Here is a 26,877-nt window from a genome sequence, read left to right on the forward strand (position 1 = left end):
GGAGCCGCGGTCGCATGCTTAAGCAGATCACACTGATAATTGTATCTGGAGCTGTCAGCTCGAGTCGACTGTCCACCGGCCGTCTCCGCACAGCTGAGCTGTCTGTGTCCCTGCTTCCTCCCCAGGAACTCAGCCCTCAGTGAGGCCAACTCGCTGGGGACACTGGTCCATCTTCTGAGAGGATTATTAGACCAAGGGAAATGTACAGAAGATGCCTGGTAACAATTAGTCAGGAACCGTGATGAAGTTTCAGTTGTTTTTTGTGTTTTTTTTTTTTTTTTTTTTAATCCCTGGACCAAAAATATGTGTATATATAATCATAATAATATTCAGCCCCTGTTCCAATTGTCAAATGGCTCATTTTGTCACTCTGTTTGATTAATGGACCTTTTGGAGTCCCCAAAAAGTCCTAGTAATACAAATAAAAAGAATCATAAATATTGAATAAGCTCACAGTACAGTTAACCTTGACTACATTTTGGGACACTCCTGGAGAAACTTCACTATACAGAAAATAAATTGCTGTGGGGATTAAAAAAATATGCACACTCACACCAAATTGGAGATTTTGGAGAATGTCACCTCCCTAACCTTGTCACTCTTATTAATCTGTTGTGATTAATTAGTTTAGTTAACTTTACACGCGGGTCAGCAAAGCGCCAGCACGGGCGACCTCTAGCACTGAGCTGAGTGTGCTGGACCAGCAGGGGCGTAGGCAGGGGGCTGGGCCCAGGGTAGAGGGGCTGGGCCTCGGTCCCACAGGGCACCAGACCAGGGCGAGGCAGGACCATTTCAGACTGTAAGCACGGAGCAAGAGCCTGGGTGGGGGATGTGGCCCTTGGAAGTGCCCCTGTGTGTGTGGTCATCTGAACACCCTTGGCCTTCAGAGGCCAGGCTCCTTCTCTGGGAGACTTTGCTGACACCCGTCTGGGCTCTGATTGCAGATTGGCCTGTCTCTTGATGAGGAAACGGATTCTAGCCAGGCTATCGTGATTTGCGATGTTCAACTTCAGCATCACCTTGATGGTCGAGAGCTAGGCTTTGGAGGTTAAGCAGACTTGGACTTGAGATCGCCTTCTGCAGTGTGTGAGCTGTGACCTTGGGCAGCTGCCTTGGGCTTTCTGAGTCGGTTCTGTCATTGGTCAATGGATATCCAGACCTCATGGGGTGTTATAAGGAAAATGCCAGGCATTGCACAGGAGAGTCCGGCCGAGTCTTTAGCACGTAAGCTCTGTGGTGGGAGAACTCTGTTCTCTAAGTCTGTGTCAGAGTCCCAACCCCAGCACCCGTGAACGTGGCTTTCTTGGGTCTTTACGGATGTAGTCAAGCTAACACGAAGTCACAATGGGTTGGAGTGGGCCCTAATCTAAAGGCTGGGTCTGTGTGGGAAGAGGGACGTGCTGACCTTGGCACACAGGAGAAGGCCGTGCAAAGACAGAGACAGAGATCAGAGCCGTGCCACTGGCAGCCAAAGGCCAGGATGGCCATGAGTGATGGTGGAGAAGTCCATTCCTGTCCTGGGTGGTCAGCAGAGGCAGCTGCGGGTTAGCACTGACCATGACCTCCCCAGTGAGGCCATTTAGGGCACCTCGAGGGAGTGGACAGCAGGAAGGAACTGAGGGATGGCAGGTGGTCAAACATGATGCCAACAAGGGGCTTGTCAAGGAGGTGAGGCCACCAGGCCAGGGCAGTCTGAGGCCAGGGAAGGGGAAGGCTGGCACACCCTTAGACTTGCAGCTCAGTCACCATGTGGTTTGGCCTCGGGGGTCTAACCAGCCAAAGCCTTGACAAAACTCCACGGGGCGCTTCCTTTGGCAGGTTGACAGGCCCACGCACAGGGGATCTACTGCGGCAAGAACGGAGGAGGTGCTGCAGGGGCAACAGCTCCGCAGGTGGCCACGCGGCAACGCACAGTTCCCCAGTGCGGGTCTGATTCTCACCCGCTTCCCCTCCAGGGGCACATCTTAAGAGGGCACGTTACCCTCACTTTCCTGTCCTCACCAAGCCATGCTTGGTGTGGGGCTCTGCACCTCTTTCTCGTCGATCCCTGCCTTTCTTTTCAGGGTGAGTGGCTTTCAGAGGTTCCATAGGCCTAAATGGAAGGCACATTTCTAGTGCGGTACCCCAAAGTGCCACTCAGTGGTTGGTTAGGGCTGTAGACACGGGCAAAGGAGGCTGGGAGTTCAGACTTACTCAGAAGAAAGTGCCGAGGTCCTGCCCATACTCTGGAAACTGGTGAGGAGCTGACCCTCACAGCAGGCAGCTTCTGAATCTGCCTGCAGGACCTGCAACTTGCTTACTGGCCAACACACGTCGCAGTCGGCCCAGCCTGGAGCGCAGTGCTCAAGCCTGCCCTGGCCCTCCCTCTGCCCTCCTTCCTTCCCTCTTGCCCGTCGTACCTGGGGATGTTTACCTGAGCAGGAGGCACAGCCCGCTCTGCAGCCGTTCCGTCCTGAGCTCTGTCCCTGGTTTGAGGACAATCCTAGGGAGGCCCCATCCCCGGTCAGGGATGAGTTTACTCTGTGGGTCTTCCACCACATCACAGCTCTGGAACCCGCAGGACCATCCTGCTGGCTGTTGGTGAAGCAGTTGTGTGTGGCCCGTGGGGTGGGAACAGGGGCACTTCCCTGACAGCCAGCTGGACCACACTGCCCACCTGCCATGTTGCTCAAAAGTGTTTGAGGACCTTTTAGGACGGTATGTCATCCATAATTGTATGAGATCTTTCCTGTCAGCTTCTGAGGGGGTCAGTTCAATGTGGAGAGTCACGTCAGCGGCTGGAACATCGGGGGCTGACTGCGGAGTGCCGAGCAGGGACGCCCATCGCCCGGAGCGGGACGGTGCTCTCAGAGGCTGGACTCTGCATGCAGCAAAGACCTGAAACACCTTCACCAATTCTTTTCACGCATCTGTTCTTTCCCATGTGTTTGAAGGTTTACACAGGATAAAAATGTGTTTAAATTAGTACAAAAAATGAAAAAAAGAAAGAAAGAAAAAAGAAGAAACAAACTCTTCCAATAGACATAAAATAAAGATGCAAACGGACCAGAAAGCGCTGGGCTCTAGCTCCGTTGGCGGAGGTCTCTCTTCCTCGGCGGTGCCTGAGTTAACGGTGTCTTTTGGAGGTTAAGTCCCAGGGTAGTTGAAACGCCCTGTGCCAACCCACACCTGTGTCTGGAATATTTTGTTTCATTCTTTTAATTTGTATATTTCTGTATGATTATTTTTAGGTTTATCTTTTGTAAAGAGCCTATATATGACTGCACTTTTTACACAATTTTTGTGTTTTAAGTGAAACAGTCTGTAGTTTTTGGACATAATTAGAGATATACTTAGCTTACTATTTAAAATTTTGCTCTGTGTTTTACGTGCACTTGCCCTAACTGTGCTCTAAGCCTGGTTTGGGTCTTTTCTCTTTCTTATCTTCTTTTGGACTGAAATTTTTTCTTATTTTCTTATTCTTTCCTCTACTATCTCTTTTAGTGAAAACTTAGAAATTACAATACATGCACAGTTATTATCAAATACAAAGTTAAAGAATACCTTTATCCTCTACTTATAAAGACTTTAGGACATTTTAAATTCATATGCTTATGCCTCCAATATATGTGGATATACACTTCTGTATGGAATGACCTTTCTTCTCTTAGTGTACAGTTTCTTGATACTTTGAAATTTGCTTGTAGTAAACTTACTCAATTTCTGTGTGAAAATTTATTCTGTACTCATTCTTGAATGATGCTTTTGCTGGACCTAGAATTCTGTACCCTTGTTATTATCTTTGCGACATAAATATTTCACTTCTCCTGAGCAGATGTCCAGGGTTGCCCTTGAGAATTCAGCTTAGGTCTGCCACTGCTTTACAGAGACTCCCTCCCCACATTCTGTTTAATGTTCTTTATTTCACTATTATGTGTCTGGACATGAATGTCTTTGTATTTCTCCTATGTGAGAATTATTGGCTTTCCTGAAGCTTGAATTGTTGCCTTCATTGATTCTGGAAAACTTAGTCATTACGTTCTTCAAATATTGCCTTTATTTCCTTTTGTTAGCTCACAAAATTCTACTTAGAGTTATTAGGTCTTTTCATTCTATTTTACTTGTCCTTTAAGAAGGATATTATCCCATATATTCTTTCCCATATCTGCAACTCTGATGCATTTTTTGGACAATTCCCTTTCATCTGTTCTCCAGTTTATTAATTCTCTCTTCAGCCATATCCAATCAACAATTAAAACCACTAATGGAATTGTTAATTTGTGATTGCATCTTTTTACTCCCTAAAATTATATTCGGTTTTCAAAAAATTCAAGGTCATTATAATGTTTTAGTTGATTTCTTTAAATTCAGTAAGTATTATTATTTCATAGTAAAAACCTGTTAATTTCTAGTCTTTGCCTATTTGTCTCTATTCTTTTGTTTGTATTAGTTCTGGCTCATGGGAGTTTATTTCTTCTTAGGATTAAGTATTTCTAAATGTGACTTACTCATTTCCCTTGCTAGAATTCTTTGATGTTTAAGATTAAGATAATTCCTTCAGAGAATTTACTTAGCGGGGACTATAAGGTCCGCTTTGTGCTGAATTCATCCTGGGATTGAGCTTTTCAAAGTCATCGGATCATATGATTTTGGACTACAAGTCAGACACAGTTGCCTGTGGTCACAGCACCCAGGGACTTCGTTTTCATTTCTTCTGTGATGCCTGGTTCCAAGACTGCTCACCTCAGATGGCCCCAAGCTTTGTGTTTCAGTCTAAGTGACTTTAGTGCCCTGCTGCTTCTGTTTCTGTTGCCTCTTGGCTTGAGCCTACTAAATCATTTCGTTAGCTCTTAATGATTTTAGATGAAACGCAACCCTTCAGTTGATTTAAATTGGAGATGGATGGTACTATATTACCAGGAACAGAATTCTCACCGCTCCCTTTCCATAGACATCTGGTGGTAGCCCTTCAGATGCCCGAGGCTTCCAACCACCAGGCTCCAGATAGAGCCGTGGTAGATCCTTGGCCTCACTGTGCTTCAGGAATTTCAGTGCCTCTTAATTCACATTATCATAGGCCATTAAGTTGGATGGGACTTTGTAGATTATCTAGGTCAAGGTTTTCAAGCAAACTCCCACCAGAAACATATACAAATATCACATGGGAAGGGAGTAAGGCTCTGGGGTCAACTGGCTAGTCCTAAATTTGGTTTCAGTACTTAAAACCTGTAACTCTGTGCAACTCTCTTGGGCTCTCTGTGCCGCCCACTTCTTGCTGTCAAATGGAATGAATGTTAGCACCACCATCAATGCTGGCTCCCAGAGTGACCGAGCTTAGGAATAAAGCAGCCCGTATAATGTCTGCTCCCAATGGAAGAGGATCAGCGCTAATGTCGTTACCAGTGTTTTCCATGGAACTTCATAAACATGCAACGGACAGGCCTCTCTCAGGCCCTTGATGCAGAGTAGCAGAGAGGTGCAACTGGGGCTCCCTCCAGGAGTCTCCTGTGTGTCCGGCCCCTTTCCATGCCTGCTGAGGCTGAGACTTCCTACTCCAAGGAGCAGGTCAGGCTAGACTGGTATGCAGGGCCCTGACCAGACGTCTGCCCATGGACTCTCTCTCCACCTCATTCCACCACGCCGTTCGGTCTACGTCTCATTTCTTTGGAATTCCCTCCTCACTAGGTGGTAATTGGAGTTGACAAGTTAAGCAGGTGGGTGACTAAGCCAAATATCATCATGTTCAGAGCTGAAAAAATGCCTCTTCTCCATGAAAGGGCCACCCCTGTACAGGGACATGCTTGTGACTCATTCAGGTCAGGATTGTGTGCCCACAGCCCCCTGCTGGCCAAGACATGCTCACACGGGACACCACCCATGGCTGGTCTTGCCCGTCCAGCCACCTGTGGTCAACTTTCTGCATTCAGCAAGCATACCTGGCTGGGTGGTGGGGACCAACCCAGCACAGGGTCCCCACAGTCAGCGGGACAGAGACTGTTTTGTAAACACGGCTCGCTCACTTAGTGCAGTGACTGCACACAGGAGGTGCCCCGAGGACGGGACTCCGCTGGGTGGGAACGTGCAGAGTCACACAGGCCTGGCGCCAGGTGAAAGCGCATGGTGTGATGCTAGCTCTGGGCAGAAACAAGTCTGGCGGCTCTGGGTCGTGGGCCTCTCCTGTGCTGCCTCCCTGTCCTCGTGGAGGCTGGAGATTTGTCACAGAGCTTGAGGCAGGAATGTCCCTACCCTGCCCCACTCACTCATGAGAGCAGTGGGGTGAAGTTCCTTGAGGCTTCGGCACCAGATCCCTGAAAACCGCTGGGCTCCTCCGTGCAGCTCTGCGGTCGAATCTATATAAAATACATGTTCCTGTTCATTGCCATTTATGTGTTAGTTACCATTAACAGCCGTTATAATTTCTTCCCAGTGGTAATTACATTGATATTACTATATCTAAATCAAAGAGGACATTACAGCAATTACTGTCATAAGCTGATTGGGAACCACCTAATTTTTAAGTGACACTATTTTCTTATCGGCATGATGATTTTCCTTAGCAATAAATAATGTGCCAGGAGAGCTGCACAACCAGAGTGCACCCAGTCCTGGCAGAAGCCAGTGTGCCAGCTCACCCGCGGTCTGTCCGCTCATAAACAGAAAACGGACTTCCAGTTCCTCTTCCAGGTGAGAGGACTGAAACTAAGACCTGGAGCCTCTAGGCTGAGTCGGAACCCAGTGGTCGGATTGCACGGGGCAGAGGGTGATGAACTTTTTCGGTGTCAAATCTGTTTCCAGAGCAGGTGAGGAAGCGGGGGTGGGAGGAAAGAGGGAGTCAGGAAGAGGAGGTGCCCCCACCTCCCTTCCCTGGCAGAGGGTTCCTCCATCCAGGGCCACCAGCCAGCTCTGCCAGGGGGTCGTCACCCGGACTGGTGGGGATCAGGAAAGGTTCTGGAGGTGTTGCAGACCATGCCAGGCCCTGGGATGGCTGAGCGGCCTTGGGGTGTGAAGGGAGGGAGCTCTGCTGCTCCACTTGGCACCTGTGTGCTGGGCCCGCCGCTCTTCTGAGGCCGAGTCTCGGGGAATTCTCTGCGGAATCATGGTTTGCTTCAGATCTTTCCTGACACTGGATTTCAGTGCCGAGTCCTCTCTCCCAGGGTCTGGCTGAGGTGGCCCCGTGGTGGGCAATGGGCTGGGGGCAGGGGCCTGCCCTCCACCTCTGGACCCTCTCCCGCCCCGCTGGCCCACCCTCCCCTGCCTCATACCCCCCCCACTCCTACAAGGAGTGAACAGAACGTCCTGCTCTCTGGCCACTGGGCCTTTGACCATCCCCTCTCCCAGTTAGAAATGTCTTTCCTGTCTCAGTCTGTACAGATTTCTGCTCAACCCCACCCCACCCTCATAAGTACTGCATAGCACTGACCAGCAGCCACCCATTCACTGCTCTGGACTTCTCTTTGTCTGGAACTCTCCCCCACTTTCTTAGTCAGACTTGGATATTTAGCAACTTGGATATCTTCCAGCTGTGTGACCCAGGGGAATGTACTTGACTTCTCTGGACCTCAATGTCTTCAATGAATGGAAATGAAGGAGAGAGCTCCCCTACCCATTGACTCCACGCCATCTACCGAGCACCTGGCCTGTGTGAGGACTTGAGAGGCCTCAGGTTCGCTGGCTGAGCTGCAGGTCCCGGTGCCCAGCTGACTGGGTCCTGCTCGGCTACTCTGTGCACTGGCCCGTGGCCTCGGTCCCCCGGCTGGAGAACAGGAGTGGCGATGGGAGAGGCCCTGCCTCCGAGAGCTGGGAGTGCATCAGTGAAGCTGTTGCACGCGGCTGCTGGGTCGTGCCTGGCTCACTCGGAGGTGTCGGTCACATTGATTTTAGAAGAGGCACCTCCCCCAGCGTTTAGATTAAATTGATTACGAGTTGACATGATAATATTTTGGATCTATTGGGCTAAATGAAATATGTTAGGAAAGTTAACTTCGCCTTTTCTAACGTGACTGTTAGAGACGTTTAAATGGCACACAGGGCTCGCATTAACTCCGAGGACACTGATGTTCCAGAATGTTCTGAGAACTTGATGGAAGGATCTGGGGAACGGTGAGCTTCAAGCAGGCCGGCCTCCCTCCCGCCTTTCCCTCTCCCAACGCGGCCATCTGTGCTCCAGCCCTGCCCCTCCCACAAGGGGCCAGGGCCCAGTGCAGGACCACAGGCCACACAGTCTCTCCCCGGCCCAGGTAGACCTGCAAGTAGGAGACTCGGATGCTTGCTGGCCGCCTGGCCGCTGTCCTTGGAGGCGTGTCCTCCGAGCTCCTCACTCATGGTCCCACGGCAGGACCCCTGTTCTCAAGTCACTGTTCACGCCAGAGCCCAGGCCTGGGACCTTCCTCCCTGCTGCCTGCTGCCTGCGCCCAGCTCAGGGCACAGAGCTGCTTTGAGGGCTCCGAGGCTCAGGACCGGGAAGGGGGAGAACAACTGGGCTGTCCATTAACGTGGCAAGCTCCCTCCAGGCTGCACGCACAGCCCGGGGGCAGGCGGTGGCCCTGCGACCTGAGTGGTTGCTGGCGAGCCATCTTGAGGGGACCTGGAGGGACAGGAGCAATTACTGATGTAAGCTAGGATGACCACGCCCAGAGGCCCAGCTGCCATTCACACAATGGATTGAGGACCTGCGAGTAAACAGCTCTAGTCAGAGAATGCTCCAATCATGGGGAAAAGTCGAAAGTGCGCATGTGGAGAGTTGGTAAGGGGAGAGCCGGTCAGGGCTGGTGTGGCTCCGGGCCGCAGCGTCTCCCATACACCAAGAAAGAGGCAGCCTCCCTCATCTCCACGCAGGCCTGAAAGTCTGTGGCTTGGGGTAGCCATCCTAAGGAAGGGAGTCGGGAAGGAGAATGAAGCAAGGAGCTGGGAATCCTGTAGGGCGGAGAACTTCTCGGGGCCTTCAAAGAATTCACATGAGGAACGAGTTCCCTTTACGTCCCCAAAATGATGAGAAACAAGCAACCAGCCATTGTACCCGAGGTTAGTCCTGGTGCCCTGCTCAGCCTTCCGTGCGGACTTCGTCTCTCACCTTTAGACCCAGCTCCAGGTTTCACAACAAACGTCTTGTTTACTTCACTCAACGAGCCCGCCAGCCTCCTCCACATCTGAGCCTGGGAACAGGGATTTCCAGAACTTGCTGTGCACTTAGTGACCTCTCCCCCAACCTCAAGGCTCCCCAACTGCAAGGGCTATTGTCCTGGCATCACAGTGGGGAGCCGGCTCTGGCACCATCTGCCCAGAGCCCTCCCCTGAGACCCTCATTCCAAAGGGGAAGTGGGAAGAAGCTGGTGGCCTGAGTGGCCGAGACCTTCTGACGGGCGTGCTCACGCCCATAGGCCAGTGTCGTGTAGGGTAAGAATCTTGCCCGAAGTTGGGGAGAGGTGGCGTGTGAGCTCAGGTGCCACTGACTTGCACGCACATAGGTCCTCTCACCCAGCTCTGCCCCCCTGGAGGGGCACTGCACGGCTGGAAGAAGGTCCTTTCCCACGTGAGCCAAGCACGGCGAACAAAACCCGAAAGCCTCTCTCACTGGAAGGCTGGAAACGTTTCCGGACTCTTCTAAGTGCAGCCCCTCCTAGTCCCTGGATCTACTGATCACTCACTCACTCCCAGCCGTACCCTCCCACTCGTGCCTTAGTTCAGTGGATGTCTGAGCACGGTGGCCATGTGCTGGGCACATCTTGGGACCTTCCTTAGTTCAGTATCACCTCTGACAGGGGGGTAGGGACAGTTCAGAGACTCCAAACATGAGCTTGAGTGCTAGGGAGCCTAAGGTTTCTAAAGAAGTGCAACATTTGGAGGCTCTACTTTGGGTCGTGTTAACTGGGCACACTGGATCAAAGCCTGAGAGAACATGAAAACCCTTTTATTTGTGCGACAACAGGTAGCCACCCAGACCCGAACGATCCTTCCTCTTCAGGGCTCCCAGGTGCTTGGCGTTCACCTGAGTTTTCAGATAAGCAGCTCAGGTGGAGAAAGCCCACGTGGGTTGCCTGAGGCTGTGGCAGGGGTTCCAGAGGACTCCATGCTAGCTCTCCAAGGTCTCCTTTGCTACTGGAGAAGAGACGAGATGGGCTGGGCTATGAGAGTCATGAGGTAGTGGGCAGAGAGGTGCCGGTGGGTGGTTTGGTGGAGCCATTTTAAAATCAAAGTGAAAAGCGTACGCCAATTCACTATTTGCCAGTAGGTACTGTGCCCAGGGAAGCTTCGGGCATCAAGGGTGGCCGTGAGACTGGCCCGACCTTCTGCAGTCTCCAGGGAAACAGAATATGCAGTCAGATGACGGGGCACCATGGAAGGGCAGAAGTGCAGCAGAGCCAAGTGTCCTGGTGCCTGGAGGTGAGAGCCGCCGACTGCCTGGTAGGACTGCAACCCCGAACACGTCTCACCGGGGCAGGCAGGGGACAGAGCTGCCTCCCCTACCGCCTCCATGGCTCTGTAACCAGGCCCCTCCTTGTAAGCCTTGTGATCCAAGTAAAGCCCCACCTGGCAGCCAGAGACCCGGAATCTTTCAGATCCCATGGGGTTCTGCAAAGACCCTGAGACGCAGACATTCAGAAAAAGTCCCCTTTTCTCTCCGCAGTCCAGCACAACCTGCTGAACGGCCAGCTTCTGCACATCCCTGGCCGGGATCCCCCGCTCCCCGCTGGTCAGCATGTTCTGGGGTGCCAGTAGCCTCCTATCTGAGTGGGATCGGCAGTGACATGCCATTGGAAGTGCTTATTCTCCCTGACACCCTCTGGCCCATACATAACCTGCCCCCTGTCCTGGAGCAACTGGCTCACCTCCATGTCCCAGGAGGCCGAACTCCTCTCGCCCAGTCAGAACCCTGTGCGGATGGACGGAGGGCTCTGCCCAGCCCCGTGGGGCACGGCTCTGTAGATTCCAGGAGCTCTGTAGATTCTGTCTGCAGCTCCGTCTGCTTCCCTTTGGAACCGAGAGGTTTCTGTAGGTGTAGACAGTGCTACGGGGCGGATTCACAGGTACTCGATGAACTAGCACCCTTCTCTCATAGAGGCTGCAGCCTCTTAAATTACTATAATTTCTGAGGGTCGGTCTTTACTTCAAGGCCACACGTGTTCCTGCGTGGTGTGTTCTCAGTGACCTGATCCAAAGGCGACATAAATCGATGCTGTCCCTTTCATCAGGATAATGGTAAAATAGTATGCTAATGACGTGATGTGCCCCTGACAGGAGACCCAACAGAGACCTGCTGGCATTTGTACTTCATGCTCCTATGTAAGGACTGAGGTTTAATTGGTGACCCCAGGCCAGGGGGCGGAGAGCATTGGCATGACAAAGGGTTGGACCACAAAAGCAGGAGGAGGACCCCTAGGAGCTGAGGTGCTTGGACTCTGCCTTCATCTGACAGGCAGTGAAGCAGGGTAGTGGGCCTGCTCGACCAGGCGGCTCCATGACCTTGCTGCCCCCCCTTCTGAATTTAGAACTGAGGAAACGGCGGCCCCTGGAACGCCGTGGACAGAAGACAGTCGGGTTCTGAAAGGATGCTCCACCGAAGAAGCTGGAAATGCAGTTGCCAGAAGCAGCATCTTCAGGGTCATGCCGAGCCCTCGTGCCTGCGATTCGCACTTGGGTTGCCCCTGGGGGCTCCGCGGCGCCTGTGGGAGCTGCGTTTCCAGGATAGCGGTCCCCCCAGGGGCAACGTGACCGAGGACCCTGCCTCTCTCGGTGCCGTCCCTGGACCAGCAGCGCTGGCATCCCCTGGGAGGGGCAGCCTCCTGTGCATGGGAAGCGTGAGAAGTGCCGCCCCCTGGTGAATGCCAGTGAGGGACTGTCCGCGGACCGGCCTCTTCCACCAGGGATGCTGTGACCTCGTGCAAGTGGATCTTCTGTGCAGGACTTTCCCATCCCTGAAACGGGAGTAATTCATCTCTATCTATGTGTCAGGAAAGGGGTGCAGATGGTGACACTACTCACACAGGTCAATCGGTAAACCAACTCCAAGACCCCAAGCGAAGTACGTGTGGAAGTGAGGCAACAGATGTTCTCCAATGACGAGGCTTTAATTTTACTGCCATTAAGAGAACAAGCACTTTTGAGTAGCCAGGTGACACTGGAACTCCTTCGGCTCAACCCATGGGTGTGTGCCGCCCTGTCAGGGCTGTGATTCTCCAAAACTGACGCCGAGTGCAAACCCTCAAGCAGGTGATTCAATTTCCAAATGTGAATTCCACAGTGTGTGGAGGGAGCCCTGTGGCTACCGGGCCCCTGGGGAGCAAGGAGGCTTCCCACCCACGTGACTGCCTTTGACTTTGCTGCTGCTGCTCCTGGTTTTTCACTGTTGAAAGAAGCCGCTTCCACCAGGAAAGGATTTGTCTGTGGAAGTTGAAAGTTTACGCTTGTTATGCGTGAGTCTGAGGGAAGGAGACAGACGGCAGGGAAAGAGGACAGAGAGTTCAATGTCGCGAAGTTCTGAGGGGCTCGTTTCTGAGCCTTAATTATGACCTGTCGTTTGTACGGAGCAAGAGGGTCTTGCTGCATCCGAGAGGGAAACGTCACCCACTCTGGTCTTCTCTGCTGTGTCCCCTTCCCCTGAAGCACTTCCTGGCAGTAGTGAGGGGACCCTCCCCTGACATGGAGCCTCTAAGATTCTAGTGAGACAACAAGTTCGAATTGCAGGTATGTTCCTATAAAGGCCAAGATTATGATGCACCATCGCCAGCTCTCGGGACAAAGGCGGCAGTCTCAGGATGTGAGTGCTCTCCGCCTGGCCTCCTGCTGGACTTCACTTGGTGTCCAAGGGCACACTGCTCCGAGAACCCCTTAGAGCAGTAAAACTGAACTGTGGGTACTCAGGCCTTTAGTGCATTGAGTTTGTTTTTCCTTTCCTGCAAAGGGCTGTGAGATATTCAGATGACAGATGCAAAAGATCTGGAACACTACTTTGTGCTGGATTAAAGAGGTGACCCCACTTTCATGGTTAGAATCTCAATAATTTTCTTAGGTTTGCCACCACCTCCCCCACAAAAAGGTTCAAACAAATACCCGCTGTTTGCCTTATGGTTGAAGGACCTGGGCAGATGGCAAAAGGGACCATACAGAGGTGGCTGATGCACTGGGAGGGACTATGAGTTTTAGCTTCCAAATCCAAAGAACTCCTTGCCCTGGGATAAGGCACCATTCTCTCTGGGTCCCAGTTCCTTCATTCACAAAATCAATAGAACTAGATTATCGTTTAAACACCAGATCTTACAGTTGAAAGGGCAATTGGGTCTTCTCACGAAGGCTGGGGAGGGACACAGGTTCCTTCTGGTGGTGGGTCTGTGGGAAGGATCTCCAGGGGGCCTGTAGGGCACAAGACAAAGTGCTTCCCAGTGGGACGTCTATTCCTGGCCCCGTTCCTCCATCTTCCACTGCCCAGAGAACCACTGCTGAGTCGCTCGGAGACCCTGCCCAGCTCTTCACGCACAGAGGACGAGGCTCAGCACTAGCTAGCAATTCATGGCACATCTTTCTGAGCTCTAAGTGCAAATTCATCTTTCATATTGGAAGCTGCCACCCATCAGCAGGGCACGTTTTAATTATTATTTTAATTTCAAGTTGGCAGAAAGACACTGTCAGATAGTACCCTTCCAGGGAAACTCTGGCTTTGGGGGGCTGTTCAAATCTCTGCTCTTGGCTCAGGGCTTCTCAGCACATATGAAGCACATATTGGTTCCCCCAAACTGTCCTCCATACAGCACTTACCCTGGCGCGCAGGGGACCCACTATCTGCTTCCTGAGTGTGCCCAGGCCTTCTGGGACTGCACGGAAGAGAAGGCCTGCAACCGCCGAAACCCGCGTTCCAGGGGTAAATGCCAGACGGCATCCTCACAGGTACCTTTGCTCGTGCCTCACGTCTCAGGAGGGCTGGGGCATGTGTGATTGAAACATGTTCCTTATTTTTCTTGTTTTCATATCAACTGTCTACCACCAAAATTTACTTAAACTGATAAACACATTGGTAAAATGCTATTTTTGTGTTTCGTATAAACTTTTTGGGGGGTGTGCCAACCTTCCGCAGATTGCTCCTGGTAACAGCGATACGGTTCTCATACCAAACATTCCTCCTTTTTATGAGCTGAAATAGCATGATGCTAAAAGGCTGGTAAAAACAGAATTCAGTTTTACTTGACCTGCTGATAGCATTATGCATTTTGACTTCGGAAATACAACCCTAAATATTTAATCCTGGGCCATCACTGGAAAATTAGTTCTAGAAAATCTAGCTTTCCAATAACAAACCAGAACAAACCTAAAACTGCAAAATTAACTAATGAAGTTTGTGCAGATAATTGTCTCTAAATAAGTATTATGATAACAAAATATTTACAAGAGAGTGTAAAGCATGGGTAAGAGAGATCATGAACTTATCAAATTGGGCCATTTCACATCTCAGTTGTATTCACAAAACTTGCCTGTAGACCCTCAGGGGTAGACCTTCAAAGCTGATCGTGCATGATCTTTTTCATTGAATTTATTCTGAAAGCTGCACACTGATCATCTGATTTCATAATATCTAATGTGTAGCGTTTATCCCACATGTACACATGGTAAAGAAATCAATAAAAATTCTTTGCTGCCTGGCACCCTGCTCACCTGAAAGGGAACCCTGACTGTGGTAAGCCCAGGCTTAGCCCCACAAAGGGTTAAAGCACCACAGGTAAGTTGGTGGCCATTATAAATGGTCCCCAAATAAAAGACAGAAACAGGAAGCCAAATTACAGGTCCCTGAGGCATGCCTGTGTCTTAAATGACATCATTTGTCAAATTTCCAGCATGGTTGGTGGGAACACAACAGGCAGGTCTGCACTGCTGAGGATGTCACATCCGCCTCAGCTGCCTGCTCCTCGAGAGCGAGAGGCAGGACTTTCATCCCATGAGCAGCAGCTACTCGTCACTGCACCTTCTGTGGACAAACACTGAACATAATGCTAACAACCATTTACTCCTGAGGAGCTTCGATCAGAGGGAATCTTGCAACAATTTATAGAACATATCCTGCAAAAACTTCCGCTGCCTCTTCTCAAATGTTTCCCCGAATATATTTTTTTTAAGGCTGAAATCAGTCAACAACAATAGTCATTGTCAAAGAAATGAAATGAAATTACTGGTATTTTCTGCAAAAAGGCACTGAAGGAACAGCATTTGGCTTTTTAGAAGTCAGGACCGAATGGGGGCTGGGGACATACCTCACCTGGTAGAGTGCTTGCCTTGCATGCACAAGGCCCTGGGTTCAAGACCCAGCACCGCCCCCCCCCCCAAAAAAAGGGTCAAGACTGAATGGTAAGGAATCATTGGGATGCCTTAGCCTCTCCAGAGCAAGCTCCTGCCATCCTGCCCGGCCAGTGACCTTAAGCCCAACATGCAGAGAAGGCCACACTGAGAACCAAGAGATAATTTATCCACTGTGATTGTTCTGCCCTGGCCCCTTCTCTAAAACAAAGACTGACACTGGTGCTGAATTATGGACGCACTCTTCATGATATGTGATGCAGCTGAGAGGAAAGGTGTTGGGATCCTCACACCATCTCACCTCCCAGAAGAGACTGGGCTTGAACAGCAATCCCAGAGGGTGAGACTGATGCTGAACTATGACCCTCAATTTACAAATCATTTTTCAAAAGAATAAAACAAAAGTTTAAACATATTTTTGGCATTATCTGAATAGGCGGAATCTTTCATGCTTGTTTTCTAAGAATAAATGAAAACAGCATGCACTGTAGCTTCTCAGTTTGGGACAGAGAGAACATGAGGTTTTCAGATTATGTTTTATTTTAAACCTGGGTGTTCAGATTTTATTTTTACATAGCTGAATTTAGTATATTCCCTCAAAACATAATAAATTTCTATTCCGTAGCTTAAGGGATCCATCAGATAAAATGTTGGTCTTTCATCTTTATTACCCTCCCATTAAAATGAAAGAAACCGGGACTCACTTCAGTTTAGAAGAAGCAATTTAGTTGGTAATGTCCTCAGTCAAGTCCTTACAGAGGGAGAAAGTGCATTATTGCTTAGATTTCACACATCTATCTGCATAAGAAGCAACTAATCCTTTCAAGACACACACTATGTTAAATTTAATAATATTCTTTGATTAGATTATTTTATTACAAAATTTTCCCATTACCAGTCACTTCCTGTGTGTAGTTATATTCATAAAACCTGTTTCCCCCGCTTTGTTTGTTTGTGTATGGAAGAGAAGAGCAAGGCAAAGTCTCTCTCTGTTTTGCCACAGCTGTTAAGTGTGAGAGGGACAGATTAATAACTAAGCACCACATCGGACAAGGCTTTCTTGTCCCTGCACCAGGAGCCCTTTGCTATGATGAGGACACAAAGAGCCTCTGCGTCAGGCCGCTACCCTTCTTCATAACTCAAAAGCGTCACAGTGGCAATAGCCTCTAGTGCTATTTGTCTTTAGTGCAGTTGTGACACTTCGGCATGATCCATAATTTGGCAGCTATTTACCGTGACATTTCCCTTCAGTACAGCCATAACATTCAGTGAAGCCATTATTTGGTTCCATTTACCATATAAATTGTATTGTTGTGCATGCATGCTAGCAGCTACATTAGGTACCTGAAAATGAGTAAATCTTGTAAAATAGATACTAACAGCTCTTCAGCAGTAGGATTTCCTTGCTCCTCAGATTCAAGGGAAGAATTACATCTGCTCCCCAACTTTCCTGGAGCATCTTTAATTGCGTTCATATTTATTGAGCATGTTCGATGCACTGAAACCCAAGACTGAAAAATAATCTGGTGGGCTTCACCTTCAATTAGAAAGGCACTGTGGGATCTCGACTTAATGATGGAAGCAGCAGCAGCCTCGGGCGCTGGGGGTTAAGAGGCAAGTGGACCAGCGACAGCGTGAACGGGAAGAGAAGGCACACGTCGTGCTGCTTCTTGCGTGTGGCCGGTGGACGTGTGTGTGCCATCAGGCAAGAGTGACAAAATCCATCTCCTTCCAGCAGAATGCCGGAGCTGGACGGGAGCACGGGTCAGTGACCGCGATTCTGTTTCCATGACCAGAGCTCAGACCTGCCTTCTGTATCTGAAAGCCTCCAATGAGGAGCACGTGTAGTGTTATGGGCCTGCAGGTCCCTACATGGCGGAGCTGTGTGACAAGTGTCCCCTCAGGCACGTGAGGTGCCCCTGTGCAGGCCCAGACAGCCTGCCTTCTGCGGGCCTCGCCGCGTCACGTGGGCCTGCACTGTGAACACAGCACACGCAGTTCCCTTCCTGTACATGTTCATTCTTAAAAGTCCCCTGAAGCTCTGTGGTGTCCCTCTGCAAAGCCTATTTTTTGGGTCTATAAGTTCTCAACATCAATTTGCTTCTTAAAATAACAGGGACATCTCTCACACTGCAGCACAATCACCAGGACGAGGTGGATGAAAGCCGTCAGATACCCGGCACTTGGTTAAGGCCCGTCTCTTTTCTGAATCACCTGAGAGCATCGCTGACTGTGGGGGAGAACTCTGCCCCACGTCTGTTTAGATGGCTGGGTAAGGCTTTACGGGGGGGCATTTTCTGGAGGATAAGGACAGTGACAACATGTGTGGACTGGGGTGGCACCCCTCACTTCGGAGCTGCTCATTAGCATGAGAGCAGACTCTCCCAGAGCAGAGGCAGCTTTGTGAACTGTTTTCAAGACTGATTTTAAAATCTCATCAAGCTGAGGACATACTGATTCGATCAGGTCCTGCATCAGGAATTAATTTACTTCCCTGGAACAATAAAATCTGGAATGAGACCGTCCATGACTAAAGAATCGAATGTAAACGTTTTACCTCTTAGTATGGAGGGAACTTTTATTGGCACATGTTTTTTTCCAAGGGAGGAGGGGGAGGGAGAGAGAGGAAGGGAGAGAAAGAGAGAGAGAGAGAGAAGGGGGGAGAGAGAGGAAGGGAGGGAGGGAGAGATTCATTAACACCTACTTTTGTTTTAAAAAATATTATATCCATCACAAACTAAAAATAACTTGATTTGAGTAATTCTCGGGCATAAAGTGCTCATTTTCTTTCTCCTTTGATTTATGTCATTGTTCTGTTTTTACAGCTTACTGTTGACAGAGTGAGGTAATTCAACTACAATTTTTCCAGTATTTTTTCCCACGTACATATAATCGACAGCCCGGAATACGGAGTCCAGGCCGGTAAACCTGCCCTCTGGGGACAGGTCTCCCAGGTCCACCTCACAGACCAGGTCCCCACTGGCATGCAGCTTGAGCAAGTGCTTCATGGCCACCTGGTACTTGGAGAGGTAATGGTTCAGGAAGAAGCCCTGGACGCTGGCAGATTTCTTCAGCAGCTTGGCGGGCAGTGTCGCTGCTTTCACAGGCGAGAGGCCAGTAGGACTTTGGTAGCCAGAGATGAACCCAATTACTATCAAGCGCCCTCTGGTAGCCAAGGCATCTACGGCCAAGTCAAACATGGCTCCCCCCACAGATTCATAGACCACGTCAACGCCCTCGGGGTACTCCTGCTTGAGGACGGTTCCCACGGGCTCCGTCCTGTAGTTGATAGGACGATCACACCCCAAAGATCTCAGAAAAGCGGACTTTCCATCAGAAGAGCAGGTTCCAATTACATGGCACTTTGCTTTCTTTGAAAGCTGCACAGCAAACTGGCCCGTCCCCCCAGCGGCTGCTGTCACCAAAACTTTCTTCCCTTCTGACAGTTCTCCCAGCTCTTTCAAGCTGATGTACGCAGTGGTGCCACTTACCAGCAGGGTGAGATACTCAGGTTTCACCGAGGGCACTGAAGTGGCAATGCTGGCGGGCACAACCGTGTACTCTGCAAAGGAACCCGGCGTCATGTAAGCCACAGCCTGACCCACTGAGTGTGTGGCACTGGCAGAGAGGCCCAAAGCCACCACCTCACCAATGCCCTCGAAACCTATGTCAAAGGGAGGCTTCACCGATGGGTCATAGCGGCCAGCTGAATAGTTGATGTCAGAGGCATTAATGCCAACAAATCTACAAGAAAACAAACAGACCAACGTATTAAAAGGCTTTCTTTAAGGTCTTCACATTCTGTTTAGGAAAAAATACCTAACTCCAATGACTGTGCAGGGGCTGCTGGGCAAAAGGATCTGTCGGAATCTAAGAAAATTCAGTCTGCTGTTCCCCTGGGGAGGGGCGCGCACAGAGAAGAATCAACAAGTATTGGTTCAACACTGATCTGCACTCAGTTTTGGTGTCTTTTATTCTTCATCAGTTTAGAAATAGTTTTATATCACTTTAATCAGCAAGTGATTTATTTCACATGCCATTTACTTTTATCCTCTTTCTTTCAAAGAGAGTTTTTAAAAAAGAGGAAAAAAGGGGGGAAAAGAGGAGTAAGTCAGGAAGCCCTCAACACACAAATTTCACAGGAGCTACAAGTTGGAAATTAATTGGTTTCTTTAACAAAGATGTTAAAAACAACACTGGGATAAAGCACATTCAAACAAGGGCAGTTTATTGATTCTGGCAACAATTTAATCCTTCAGATAATAATAGCAATGACAATGATATTATTAAAGGTTGGTGGAATGTGCAAGGTCATGGGTTGCTATATGTTACTGCTAGGGTTGTTTGAAGAGGCTGCAGCAAATTTCCTCTCTGGTGTAACCAGGTCCAGTGTGAAAATATGCATTTTGTTTAACTGATGGAAAACTGGGGAAATAATTTTTATGGAATATTCAACATTTCACAGTCCCTTTCAGATGGAAAGGAAAGCAAATTGTCATTGTATTTCTGCACAACAAGAAGCAGAGACAAGACTTGATTAATACCAGATGATTAGTTTCACTTTGGTATCCAGAGTCAATTTAATTGCCAGGCCAGCATTCTTGCCGGCTTCCCCCAGCATCTCCATATACCTCATAACAAAATATTCTGATAAACAAGGAGAAAAAGCCATCTAACTAAGACTGTCAGGAGGTGGTTTTGACACATCAGGGAGGACCCTAAACATGTCATTTCCACCTGTACAGAAAAGAAAAGAGGGTAGGATCTGGTGGCAGGAGGAAAGCTGTTAAATATGCCATTTTAAAAGAATTTCACTTGTAACTTAATAAACCAAACTGCTCTGTGCGAGGATCTGCTTTCGCTGTGAGGCAGATAATGCTTTGCACTTACAAACACTCCCTTATGACTATCCCTGGCCTAGTCACCATAGAAAAAGGTGTCTACAGTGTGCAAATGAGAAAGCAGGAAGCAGTTCTTTCCCTCACGTCCAGCTGCCTTCAGAGGTCAGCTCGCCACAGCCTCGGTAACACGCTGCGGAATTCCACACCACAGATGACGCACTATCGTGACAAAAGGGAAAAAACGATCTTTTGCTGATTTAATACTAAAATGCCTATATTCTATTTTTGGAGAAGCGGGGGCTGCTACTTCTCCCTTAAACGAGCTGCACTCTCAAGTCCTGGCCTCTTTGAGAAGGGCTGGCTTCCTGGGAGCTTGCTTCTGGACTTGAGAGGTGGCCCAGGGCACAGCCCAGCTGGAGCGCGCCTCCGCCCTGCCTTGGGCTGCAAACCGCACTCCAGGGAAGGTGTCCGCGGGTGGAAGCAATGGCAGGGTTCCCAAGGAGGTGGGGACCAGGGGCCCAACCGCCAGCTCTGTTCTCTGCGCTCTTTGCCCACCGTTAACTCTTCCCACGCCCCCGCCCCTCCCGGCTCGTCCCCCCTGGCGTTTCGCAGTGGCCGCTCCTCCACCAGGAGCCCCCGCCGCGGGCTCCCAGGGACGCCCAGTGGCGGCCAGCCCCTCCGCGGTGGCCCCGGGGGTCCTCCCCACCTCGGAAGCCGCGCGCCCCGGGGGCTCTGCGGGACGGAGGCGCTGCGCCCCCTCCCCGCCCCCGGCGTGGTGTGCCACTTCCCGGGAGGAGGTGGAGACGCAGCTGGGCACACTCGCGGGGACGCGGAGGGGAGGCACACGGGGCGCTGGCGGCAATGGCCAAATCTGGAGGCGGGCGTGGGGCCCGGCCGCGAGCCGGCGCAGCCCGGGCTGACCAGCGGGCTTGCCCGAGACGCCACAGGCTGCGCCGCGGTCGTCGGCGGCCGGCGCTGGAGCCAGCGGCAGCCCAGGGAGCCCCGTCCGGCTCGCCGTCCCGCCCGGCCAGCCCGGGCGCGCCGACGTGGGTGCCTCTGGGTCCACCTGCCTCGAAGTGTCCCGCCAGGCTGGAGGCCGACCTGCGCCAGCCCGGCCTCTCCAGCGCTCCTGCGGCAGCCGCCCAGGCCCGCGGCGGAGCCTCGGTTGCGGCCGCGCGTCGCCCGCGCCCAGTCCCGGTGCGGGCGAGTTCCTGCGTCCGGAGCAGAGCAGGGCCCGCCGGCCGACCGTGACCTTGGCCGCGGGCACCCCGCCCCCACCCCTGCCCCTCGGGAACAGAGCGTCGTCGGGGAGGCGGCTCCGGCCGGGGGCGCAGCCCGCTGCTCGGCCGCACGCACCGCGCCCCTCCCGGGACCCGCGGCGACACGGCGTGGCCGCGGCCCCGAAAGCGCCCAGTCCTTACCTGGGCGTTGGGCAGAAGCTGCGCCCCTGGCTCCGCCAGAACAAGTTCAAGGGCAGCAGCTCAGAGCAAAAGGGGGTCGAGCAGCGGGACGCGAAGGGACGGAGGGCCGGGGACAGGCCGGGAAGGGCGCGAGCACGCGGGCCTCCCGCGCCCCCTCGGACTGGAACGCGCGTTTGTGGGGAGTGCAGGACTCCAGCAACCCGACGGGACGACCCGCCTGCAAGACCCGAGCCCAGAGACCCGGGAGGAAGTGGGACCGGTGCGGGCGCTCCGCGCATACACGCCCTTCTAGAGCCACCCGGTTTATTTACACAAAAAAGTGCCGAACCCCTTCGTCATGTCTGGTGAAACAGGGCGACACCGAGGAGGGGGAGGGAAACAGTTTCTCTTGAACAAAAATCAAAGGCGAATGCTCAACCAGAATAAAGACCTTCAACATTAGGAGACAAAACAAAGTCGTTCACACCTGACTTTCCTTAAAAAAAGAAAAGAAAAGAAAAAGAAGAGAAAAGAAAGAAGAAAGAATAAAAGAAAAAATGCAAAGGAAAGAAAGAAGAAATCTCGGCCGGGAGAGTTGCAGAAATATTTTTACCCTCCCGCGAGCAACAAACCGTTTATCAAAAAAACCATCCCCATCCCCCCACCTCCTTTCCCCATTCTTACAAACTCTTGGCTCCATTATCTTACACTTGAGCTGAAAATCGTTAGAAATATTTGGAAACGAAATAGTCTGTCACCTTCTCACAAAAAAGCTAAAAACAGCGCACAAACTGACTTGACCTGGGTGCCTGTCCCTTTTTTTCCAAGGGCTCAGCATGGAGAGGGAGGTGGGAAGTTACCCAGGAGGCTGACATGGTAAGGTGAGGACTGGATAAAGGAACATCAATTACACATTCCTGAGGGATTTTATGCACCCCTCCTCACACCTTTCTTCATTGGTAAATTTTATTACCCTAATGCATGCCCAGCTTACAAGTACTGCCTTCCTTGTGAATGAAGAATTTGTGTTTTCCATTAGATGGAATGGGATATGCAAAAGATGGTCAGAGAACAACTAAAACCCCCAAACACACTTCCAAATTTGGGCTTAATGCATTCATTCTAAGGTAGATTTTATTATGATAAAAATGAGAAGTGCTTGCATAATTTTTAAATGCAATTAACACTGCATAGGGGAGATCTGATCTAGGATTAAAATGAACTAATCTGCAGTAATTATTAAGCCTCTGTTCCTTAAAAAAAAAAAAATTGGTAAGATGCTACTTTCACTGACATGGTTTACAAGAATAAACGACCTTCCTACAGTTTAGTGGTAGTAGCTGGCGACTTTCCAATAGGATAAAGCAAGGGGCAAGTAAAAACTGTGCCCTTTTCCAACTTGCAGAGAACTGGCTCTGTTTTTTGTTTTGTTTTATTTTGTTTTCTATTTCAGATTCAAGGTAGAAGTTAGAGGTCAAGTTGTTCAGATAAATATACTATTTATATTAAAGGGATTCTTGGTGTATGTAGAAGGAAAAAGGAGGCATGGATTTTAAAGCAACCCAAACCGATGGGCTGCACACGGGAGTGGCTGCTCCTGTACTCAGATCACTGGTTCTGGGGTCCACAGTGCCTGACCTTGGGATCAACCCTGGTGACCCTGGGTACCTGGCAGCCCCTGAGAGACAGCAACCTTGGGAGAGGGAAGGGAGGTGAGAGTAACCATAAGCTTGATGGGAGTGGAGGAGGGAAAGAAAGATATTCAAGAGTTAAGAGAGTTAACCCTAGCAGGTAGGAGGCCAGGAGGCCTGGGAGGCCATAGCAGAGCCAAGCAGCTCTGGACGTGGTGGCAGTTCCACATTACTGGTGGCTTTCCAACTTGACACCTCCCCTGTCAGTCCTCTTGTACCACCCCCTCCCCTTTTCACCATTTCTAAATGGGATTTTATTCACGCAGTTGTGTTTATATTAGTGTTTACAGTCTATGCTATACAACACCACACACACACACACACACACACACACACAAAAGGAAAAAAAGCTTGTATGTAACTTTTTTTCCTGTATGGTTTGTTTCAGTCTGGTCTCATCTCAACTTCCAGCAATTCCTGGTGCACTCTCTATGTTCTATGGGAACACAAACTCAAATCCTCTTTTTAACTTGGCAGAGAGAATGTTTTTACTTTCAAACAGCCTTAGCATTGCATCACACAATGAAGCAATCCTCTGCACCGGTCGTCCAAAGCAGACATTTTCCAGGAGATACACATACACACATACACACACACACACACACACACACACTATCCTTTAAAGCACTCCCTACCGCCCCCCACCTCAGTCCCACTACTCCTGGCTCACTCAATTACTAGTTTTCAACAGGTTTCTGAAAGTTTCGAATCATGACCAGCATTCTTCCTTCCTACAGTGTCCTGTGGAAGGCTGATAGGATCTCTAAACTGGACTGATTAAACGCTGCATAGAGCTACTCAGACGGTACGTTTGTCCTTCGGACCTCGCAGGGGACTTAGAGAACTTCCTAGCACACAATTTACAGCCTAGTTACAGTCAGAACGAACCCCTCCCTTCCACAACATTATTCAACCTGAAACATGCAACGCTGGAACCATTTAGATGGGACTTAGGCAGGCCAAAGGGCAGAGAGTACCGCAGCCTGCAAGTCAGGCAGCAAAGGGACTGAACCGCACGGAGACGCGAGTGGCTGGGCTCCGACAAAGTGAGGTCTCTTTCCTTCCTGTCGCTTCACCAGTTACTAAAGATTAGTGAGGTGGAAACACATTAAGGTGGGGATTGTGGGGGTGGCAAAGACAGAAGGTCGAGTCTGCAAAACATGCGGGTAAACGCAGGCATGCCCCCGGCCCAGCTGCCCTGGACACACGCCACGCGCCTGTCCTTGCACTCAGGGGACAGACAACAGTCACACGGCACTGACAACACGCAGACGACAACGGCGAGGTGCACACCAACACGCGCAAGGACAGACACCGCCATTGCGAGGCGGCTGCCAAGCTGGAGGGGGAAAGGAAAAGCTAGCCGGTTCCCGGCGCCCTTCCTCCAAAGCACATTTACCTAAACGTCGCAGTTAGTGTCCGGGCTATTCCTGCTCCACTAAAAGATTATGTCAACGCAGGAACCGTGGGTGCGCGCGGGTGGGCCGGGCGGGGAGCCTCCCCTTCTGGATCTCGTCGGTTTTATTTCGGGAGCGGGAGGGGGCGGAGGGTGGGCTGCGGAGGAGGGGAGGGGAATCCCAAATTAAAATAATCCCCAGTTATGAGGACGTTCGATGGCATCGGATATTCACACTAGCAAGTCACATTACATTCGCCTTCGCCAGATGGCGGCGGGTTCAACTTCCCGGGATCTCGCAAAGTCAGGCTGTGCGCCTGAGCGCGCGCCGCAGTGGGCACGCGGGCGGCCCGGGACAGCCGGGACCGCGCTGCGCCGGGGGGCTGCGGCCAGGGCGGGGGCGCGCGCCGGGCTCACCGGTTCCGGACGAGGAGGTCTCCGTCCCCGGGTAGCGGCACCGGGCAGTCCCGGCGCAGGGTGACGGCCTCACGGAAGTTGGGGCTCAGCCGAGTCACCACCAGCTTCTGCATGGTTTGGGGGATGGCGGAGCCCTGGAAGTCCAGGAAGTGGCGAGCGTATGACATGTCCACGATGGCCCGAGCCCCGCCGTGCGCCAACCTCAGCATAGCCCCTGCTTGTCTCCGCCCGCTCTCCGCGCTGCTGCTGGCGGGGTCACGCCCAGCCTGGGCCGCTCGGCTCGCCTGACTCGGCTAGGCGCGGGCGGGCGGGTCCGCCCCTCCTCTGGCCGGCGCCCTCCCCTCGATCCCCCCTTCCCCAGACGCCCGGCTCCGGTCCCCGCCCCCGGCCCGCAGCGCTCAGCGTCGGCGCAGCACCCGCAGAGCCCGGGCGCGCCTGTTCCGGCGTCCCGGCCGGGGACCGCTGCCGCCCCAGCGCAGCTCCTTTAATCTTTTTGTTTTGGTTTGAATCTGCTCGGCGCAGACTGGCCGAGGATCCTCTCCGCCCTCCCCCTCCTCCCGGCGCGGGAGAGGCACCGGATATCCCCACCCTCCCCGCGCTCGGAGAGCCGGATTTGACTCCGGGGGAGGGGGGCGGCCAGCGTGGGGGCCCGCGCTCCGGCGGTCGCCGCGGCCCCGAGCGGCGGCGGCCCCCGGCGGCCCCGAGCAGTGCGGCGCCCCGCGGCCGGCGCAGGCGCCTCCCCTTCCCGTGCGAAGCGTTCACTTCCTTGCAAGGTGGTACGAATCAACCCCGAGCGCGGCCGGGGCGGCGGGGCACGCCGGGGCCTGGGCCGAGCGGGGAGCCCCCGCCCCGGGGAGCGCGCACCAGCGCCAGCAGCGGGCTGAGGGCTTTCCTGGCACCCTACGCCCGGGTTAGGCCTTCTGTCCGGGGAACGCCTGCCGCGCCTTGTGCCCTAGCTCTGTCCCGTGCAAGTTGCACGAACTAAGCCATTTTATTTATTTTGGCCTAGATTTTGTGCTTTTCCGTGAATGTTTTAAGTAGCTCCACAAGGCTGTTAGAGGTTTCCCGTTGGGAGAGAACACACATACTGAAACTAGAGGGCAAAATTCCCAGAGCACATAAACATTTTAAAGTTGTAGGTGGTGCCGCCGAGGAGCTTAATGGAACTGGAGACGTTGCAATGATGTATGAAGACCTCATTTTCTAACCCAGCCAGAAAGATGTCGTTTCATCGTGTCAATTTTCTCCCTAATTGCGTGCATTGACTAAATAATCAATTCACTTTTCATAGAGGGGCCCAATTAAATATTTCCACATATTTCTGTAATGAGCTAAGCCCATCTTTAAATTTCTATTTAAGGCGTATATTTTAATTCAAAAACATTTCTTGTTTTCCATATACCCATGAATTGCCAAAATATAATAGCCACACAGTGCCCTTCCCCAGCCAAGCCTAATCCCCAAACTAGGATTGCAAGAGTGACACAGGTATTTTTTCCTCAATGTAGGACATACTTCACCCAAGGGTGGTTTGAATCCACGTGGGCGCATGTGTATGCGTGTTCTAGTGGGGGGAGGGGAACTAACAGGTTTGAGAATCTGCAGGCACTAATGTCTGCTTAACTTGGCTTAGAACACATGGGTTCTACCCGGGATCAGCCAGTGGATCACAGTAACAACCTCTGAATGTCTTTCTCCAACGTGCAATCTTTTATGTTATGCTGTATTAAGATTTCCTTTTTTGTGTCATATTGTTTAGCTCCGGGAAAAAAAAAAAAGAAAACAAAGCAATTAAAAAGATTGACAGGTATGGTTTGTGTGAGACCTATTTGTAATTGTCAGGGTGACGTTGGCGAGAGGAGGAGGAGTAAAAACTG

At 51.3% G+C, this 26,877-nt stretch overlaps 2 protein-coding genes across 6 annotated transcripts in view; one reads left to right on the forward strand and one right to left on the reverse strand.

Moving 5' to 3' along the window:
* Window positions 1–15,804: 15,804 nt before the first annotated feature.
* Ptgr3 (prostaglandin reductase 3) lies at window positions 15,805–25,729 on the reverse strand. 4 transcript variants are annotated; one of them, XM_047526274.1, is made up of 3 exons: window positions 25,001–25,121; window positions 24,587–24,741; window positions 15,805–18,999 (listed from the first exon to the last, which is right to left on the reverse strand). In XM_047526274.1, the coding sequence occupies exon 3, from the start codon at window positions 18,837–18,839 to the stop codon at window positions 18,075–18,077; it is 765 nt and encodes a 254-aa protein (XP_047382230.1). In that variant the 5' UTR covers window positions 18,840–18,999; window positions 24,587–24,741; window positions 25,001–25,121; the 3' UTR covers window positions 15,805–18,074. The 4 variants fall into 4 exon arrangements, with proteins under 4 accessions (XP_047382230.1, XP_047382228.1, XP_047382231.1 ...); XM_047526272.1 differs by lacking the exons at window positions 24,587–24,741; window positions 25,001–25,121 and adding an exon at window positions 21,518–21,830; XM_047526275.1 differs by lacking the exons at window positions 24,587–24,741; window positions 25,001–25,121 and adding an exon at window positions 21,167–21,364.
* The window catches only part of Tshz1 (teashirt zinc finger homeobox 1), a 73,554-nt gene continuing 72,120 nt past the window's right edge, over window positions 25,444–26,877 (forward strand). The window contains exon 1 of one of the 2 annotated variants that reach the window (XM_047526271.1): window positions 25,444–25,776. The gene's annotated coding sequence lies outside the window, so the exon portion shown is untranslated. The remainder of the gene's footprint in view (window positions 25,777–26,877) is intronic. The other variant, XM_047526270.1, reaches the window with a different exon arrangement.

The sequence above is a fragment of the Sciurus carolinensis genome, chromosome 15, assembly GCF_902686445.1.
Source record: "Sciurus carolinensis chromosome 15, mSciCar1.2, whole genome shotgun sequence".
Classification (NCBI taxonomy): domain Eukaryota; kingdom Metazoa; phylum Chordata; class Mammalia; order Rodentia; family Sciuridae; genus Sciurus; species Sciurus carolinensis.